This window comes from Gossypium hirsutum, chromosome A10 (assembly GCF_007990345.1).
Source record: "Gossypium hirsutum isolate 1008001.06 chromosome A10, Gossypium_hirsutum_v2.1, whole genome shotgun sequence".
NCBI lineage: Eukaryota > Viridiplantae > Streptophyta > Magnoliopsida > Malvales > Malvaceae > Gossypium > Gossypium hirsutum.
The window spans coordinates 33862897-33869406 of NC_053433.1; the positions used below are offsets into that span (position 1 = coordinate 33862897).

Consider the following 6510-nt stretch of genomic DNA (forward strand, 5'->3'; position numbering starts at 1 on the left):
GAGGCAAATAAAGCTGGGAAAGTCACACTTGTATATATTGTTTAATGATGAATTGAGCCTCGTATCCATAGTAAAAAAAATTTCAACTAAGTGGGACCTAAAAGGCCCTACCAACACTTATGTATTAATAAAAAATTTACTATAGCCGACTACTTCAAAAACTGAAAAAACAAGTGAAATATTGACACCCAGACTCATTTACCACTATAAAAGGATCCCATTGCACCATCCAAAGACAAGAATTCAGTGATGGCTTTCACATACTTGCTAGTATTGTTCCTTGGAGTTGTGGTTGTCACCACTCCCTCCTTCGGTAACTACGAGCCACCCAACTATGGCAAACAACCAAAGAAGCCAGAACCGAAGTCACCCAAGCCTCCTGTGCATGAACTTCCAAAGAAGCCTCCAACGTATAAACCTACGCCATCAATCCATGAACCTCCAAAGAAGCCTCCAATGTATAAACCTAAACCACCACTCCATGAACTTCCAAAGAAGCCACCGATTCATGAACCTAAACCACCAAAGCCACCAGTTCACGAACCTCCAAAGAAAGAGAAACCAGAACACAAGCCACCAATATATGAACCTCCGAAGAAACCACCAGTCCGTGAACCTTCAAAGAAGCCTCCAGCGTATAAACCTAAACCACCAGTTCATGAACCTCCAAAGAAGCCACCGATGCATGAATCTAAACCACCAAAGCCACCAATCCACGAACCTCCAAAGAAAGAGAAACCAGAACCCAAGCCACCAGTTTATGAACATCCAAAAAAACCACCTTCTGGTCACTATCCAGGACACCCTCCATTGGAGAAGCTCCCATCACCTAGCCATCCGAAGAACTGAGCCACTTCTATGGCTATATAGATAGATCAGTACTTACAAATAAGAGCGGCGGCCAGCTCGTTCCATTTTCTTGTATGCCATTGTTATCATGTAATGTTTTCTTTGTATGTTAATCCTCTTGTTGTTGAATGAGCATATTCTGGTTCAGTTTATATGCGAAATGCTAAATAGAATTCTCATCGATATGTGCTTTTTTGGCCATTAAAAAGGACATTGGGTTGAACTCAACTTTTTCTTTTGTTCCACAACGTACATGTAGAGAAAAAGGTGGTAAAAAACACATTGAAGCAGTGATTGAGGATTGTTGCAATGACCAATAATATTACATAGAGTTACAGCATTTCTAGAATCCCAGCAAATTTTGTCATGCGGTCATGAAATAGGAAGGAAACAAAAGGAATCACTCGTGAAATTACAGAATTATATAAGCACTGGTTAAATGTATTTTAAGAAGAAAATATTCCTGTAAGGCCCAAAATTTGTCCGGCCCAAAACCAAACTAAACCCAATTAACCCTAAGCCCAATTAACAGGCCCAGACCTAAACAAACTTTCAGCTAGGCAAATATCGAATAGACCTGTCTTAGGTTGTTAAAGAAACTGATACCTCATAACAGTCCCAAACCTAGAGATTTTTGTTTAGGGGGTAAAAGTGAAATTAAAGTTGTTGCTTGAATGTATTTATTTATATGAAAAGGTGGTTAAAGTTAATATTTTTAATATATATATATATAAATGATTAAGTTAGATTATTTGTCTATTTTGATGGCTCAATTTGAATAGTTTTCATTTTAAAAAAACATTGATAAATTTGGATATAGTTTTTAATTTTAAAATTTTATTTATTTAAATTTAGTTGAAAGAATATCTTTGGGCTAAACTTTCACTATTTGCATACATTATAACTCAACAAGTGAATAATTTTATTCGAAAACATTATATATATAAGGAGTATTACGATTTTATTTTTTAAAAAGTTATTTATAATTTATAATTTTTTTTTGAAAAATTTCATTATAGATTTTGATAATATATACCTCTTTTAACATAATATGTGGAACTACTCATAGCCCCTCACCTCATAAATGTGAAGATAATGCGTTTTAGCGCACTACCAATTGAGCTTAGACTCAATCGACATATAATTTTTAAGTTAAATTTGTAGGTTTGATCTTTTAGTATATATATATTTAATATTCTTTAATATTGTATAATTAAAGGGTTAGTGCTCACAAACAAAATATTTTATATTTAATTATAAGTTTATTTATAATTTCATAAATTATTTGTTAAATCATTTAGAAAGATGCAAGTTTTATTAATAAAATTATTATTTTCTTATAAACTGAGCACATTAATTAAACATATACATTTATGTGAGAAAGAAAATGAATGTTTAAATAGTTGTAAAGTACTATAAAATGAAAATCAGAAAGTAACTAACAAAACTTAGTCTTGATGATTGTCATAGTAAACTTGTGGCATTATAACATCAAATTATGATAAACTAATTACCTAATTACTTTTAGATTATTATTTGGGGGCACCATCTATCTTTTTAATTTTAAATGTCAATTTTCAACCTCTTTTGTAAAATTAATCAATCTATCAATTAATTATTTATAACTTTTATCAGTATAGTTTAAAATGGTTTCAATCCTCATAAAATATAGAATTATATAATAATAACAAAAATTATTCAATTCTATTTTTTTTCTAATTTAAAACTTCTTTAGTTCTAATCTAAGAAATTTATTGTGTGAGCACAAAAATTGATATAGAATATGTTTATAATCCTTTGATTTTATAATGATAAATATAATAAGTAATAAATTTCAAAATTTTTACATTCGTATTCTATTAATATATTTTCACATGTTTAATTTAAGGTGTATATCTAAATAAATTTTCACATGTAGGACGTATGTGCATGTCATTTTTTGTGCAAATGTATAACTTTATTTCTTTTGATTTTGTGTTTAGTATGAAACTGATTGGGTATTTTAACTTCAAATAAAATTTTAAAATCTAAGATAATTTTAAAATACTATAAATAAATAAATAAAAAGTTACAAAATATTTAACAACATTCAAGATATTATAAATCATGAAATGTTATATTAATTTATATATATACTAAAGTGGAAATATAACTCCGTTTTGCGAGATTTGCTTCTTCTTTTTTACTAATATTATATTTAATAATAAATAATTCTATTATATTTATTTAAAAATGATAAAAATAAATATTTTATATAAGAAATTTTAGTTTAACTTTTTTAGATTTTATTTTAAATTTTTCGGATTTATTCATTTGGTTTAAATGAATTTATAAAATTTTGCATTTTTATAATATAGGTAATTAGATATGATCTAATATTCATGTTCAGAAAGAATGCTATTTCTTGTATTTTTCATACTTCTTTTTTCACTTTTAACTATATAGAAATTCAAGAGATTTCTCATAAGATAATCTAATCAAAGTTTTTGTTATATCTCCTACCCGACTTGATCTCTAAGTCCTAGATACAAGATGTCACATTCGTTGTCGGAACAACTGCAATCTCAGTTACAAGTCAATTAAATAGTTTACACATGCTATTATGCTCAATACTTATTTACAATATGTTATATAATTAAATATGTGGTTTAAACGAGCTTACGAAAGCTCTTTTGATGAACTAAGGTTGGTTGAGGACTAAAATGTAAAATTTTCAAATTTACCAGGTTGACATCACGACTATGAAGGAACCATGTTGCGGCATTGAAGGCAGTAGCTCTACGTCATGACTTCAATCATGGTTACGACTTCAAAGACAAGAGGTTGACATCTCGACTTCAACAAGGGATGTCGCGATGTTAAGGGTAGTGGGGTTTAGGGTTATGACCTCAACAATGAAGAATCGTGACTTCAGGGATAGAAACCCAAAGTCGTAACATCAAAGGGGTGGTGTCACGACCTTGAAGGCCGAATTCTTCCTAAACTTTTCTTCTTTAGCTCAAACCTATCAATTCACAATACAAATGGTCTAAGTGACCCAAAATGCATCTTCATTCCTCCCAAACTCATGCAAATCCATTTGAGTTATATGCTACATACATTTATATACTTTTAATTCATATGTTCACATTCAAGATAATGTTTTCCATTCAAGTACCAAAATGTGTGTTATGAAACTGACTCAACATTAGGTCATGTCATCTATTGAATCATAAGGAAACTATACAAACATTGTTGATTCGAGTCTTGCGGTTTGGATGCTGATTTACTCCTTGGAACCTTAAGATCTATGAAAACTTGCGCAGGGAATAAACAAACCAAATGATGAGCAATAAAGCTTAGTAGTACTTTCATGAATCAAGTTAATAAAACAATAACATTAACATATATGAACACAATCAATAGATGATATAATTTCAACAAGTTCACTTCATCAATCATGTCATATACCAAGTTTATGCACAATGTAATGACCCAGTTTTCGATGGTGTCAAAAATTATGATTCTGAAATGTCATTTTCGCAAAACGTGTTCGTAGATATTAATATTTAATATTTATGAGACTAGTATAGAAACATATTAAAGTTGGTCTAGTAATTTTGTTTAATTGATATAAAATTAAGGTATAAGTGTAATGATACTAAAGTCAGTGGAGTTGAAAATTTCGATTCCGAGATCATGTTTTCATAAACCTAGTCAGTAAATATTATTAAAATAATATTCACGAGTTAATTATAATTTTATATTAAATTTTGATCGGATAAGTTTGCTAATTGGACAATTAGTAAAAGTACAAGTGTGTTGGTTCTAAAGTCATTGATTTTGGAAATTGAGGTATCAGGACCTCGTTTTTGTAAACCGGACTCATAATGTAACACCCCTATCCCGGAACCGTTGTCGGAATAGGAAAGGGGTATTACCAGACTTGTAACTCATGTCAGAACAGTAAATTTTTTTTTTTACTTTTTTCTTGGAATAAAGATCATTCATTTAGATAAATGCTAAATACAGCCAGGGATAAAATTAAACTTCTATAAGTACACATTCAAAAGATGCCATTTTCGCATGGCTTATATACATTAACCAGAATATTATTCCGCTACTAGTTTATTCTATACATGCCATAAAATAATCCAAAACATAGCAGTACCAAACAGTGGATAGTGATAGTGTGACGAGTTGTTGACGATCCCTGAGCAAAGGCCAAATTTGATAATCTATAAAACAGAGAAACGTAACAAGAGAGTAAGCTTTCAAGGCTTAGTAAGTCTTAAGTAAAACAATTAACTTTGTTGGATTAAATACATTTATAACTTACACAAAATCCAAGTGAAGTCTCGATGGGCTTAATAAGCCTACACAAGTACATAATACATACCTGGCCAACTTAATGTGCTGATCATCCGTAATTGTTGATTTATTACTAAGTCGCTTAAGATTAGGCCTTACACAAATCACGTTTTGAAATGTCAAGATATATCACCATTCGGTCAAATAGATTAAACCCTATGTATGCACATGTAATTCATCTATTTCATCCAAATTTAAGAGTATATACCCCTTCGCATTTAAAAACATCAATGCTACTTTTAGTTTAATCAGTCGAACTAAAACATAACACTATAATCACATTCGGTTTCCATATTTGGAAGCATATATTCATGTTTTCATCTTACATAAACAATTTGATAGAGTCAATACTCATTGAATATAACTTATAACCATCTCATAAGTGATTCCCCAAGTACATTTGTAATACAAACGAAATCGAGTTCACATAGCAAGTAAGTATCACTTACCATATACTTAACCTTTGTACACTTACCGTTTCCATAGTTACCAATTACCAATTCAATCTTTCAATACCTCTAACCACTTAATCATATGCACTCATTTCGTGCACATACATAATTGTATATATGTATTTAGGAGCTTAGTTCTTTAGTTCATATTCACATTAATATTTCAAATAATCAAATCATGACAAGTATTAAAGTTTCGTATACGTATATAAAGGACCAAACATATTCCTTATCACATATACATAAATGACCAAACACAATCCATACCTTGTATTTGCACATCCTGCCGAATACAACTCAAATTAGTAAATTTTTATGAAACTAATTAAATCCTTATCTTAAAGATATACAAATGGTCTTCGGTTTGAAATAATTCAAGGCACTTAGCCATAGCCTGCTAGGTTTTAAAAAAAATCCGAATCCAGTTACCAGTACCAAGCCTACGGGACTTTAAGCCCGGATATATCATCTTAGTTAATTCACAAGTTGTATACACATCAATTCACATACCTTTGATTTTTCCAACACGGAAACACATTAATAAGGTATCACTTCATTCGAACTTATTCGTATCTTAATATAGCTAGTCTCATTTCACAAGAGCCATTAGGCCACATCACGCAGTCAGCGAGTCTTAACTCGGATACTTTCCAAATTCCATGTATATTTAATCACATGTTACCACATTTCACACAAACTATCACCATTGTAATTCATTAACCTCATTCGAATATAAGCGTATAGCATGTACCTTAACTTCATGTCATAATAGCATTCGACTTTAACACATATTTATATATACATATATATATCCCTTTCAATAAACTTCCAACTAAATAAGAAAATACACACATGACTT

The 6510-nt window shown here is 30.4% G+C and overlaps 1 protein-coding gene across 1 annotated transcript; it reads left to right on the plus strand.

Moving 5' to 3' along the window:
- The first annotated feature begins 224 nt into the window (after positions 1 to 224).
- Positions 225 to 1028, plus strand: LOC107897064 (repetitive proline-rich cell wall protein 2). The gene has a single exon (XM_016822404.2). The coding sequence runs from the start codon at positions 250 to 252 to the stop codon at positions 847 to 849; it is 600 nt and encodes a 199-aa protein (XP_016677893.1). The 5' UTR covers positions 225 to 249; the 3' UTR covers positions 850 to 1028.
- The last annotated feature ends 5482 nt before the right edge of the window (positions 1029 to 6510 follow it).

Coding starts and splice junctions, on each gene's coding strand:
- LOC107897064 (XM_016822404.2), top strand. CDS start 250: ATGGCTTTCACATACTTGCTAGTATTGTTCCTTGGAGTTGTGGTTGTC.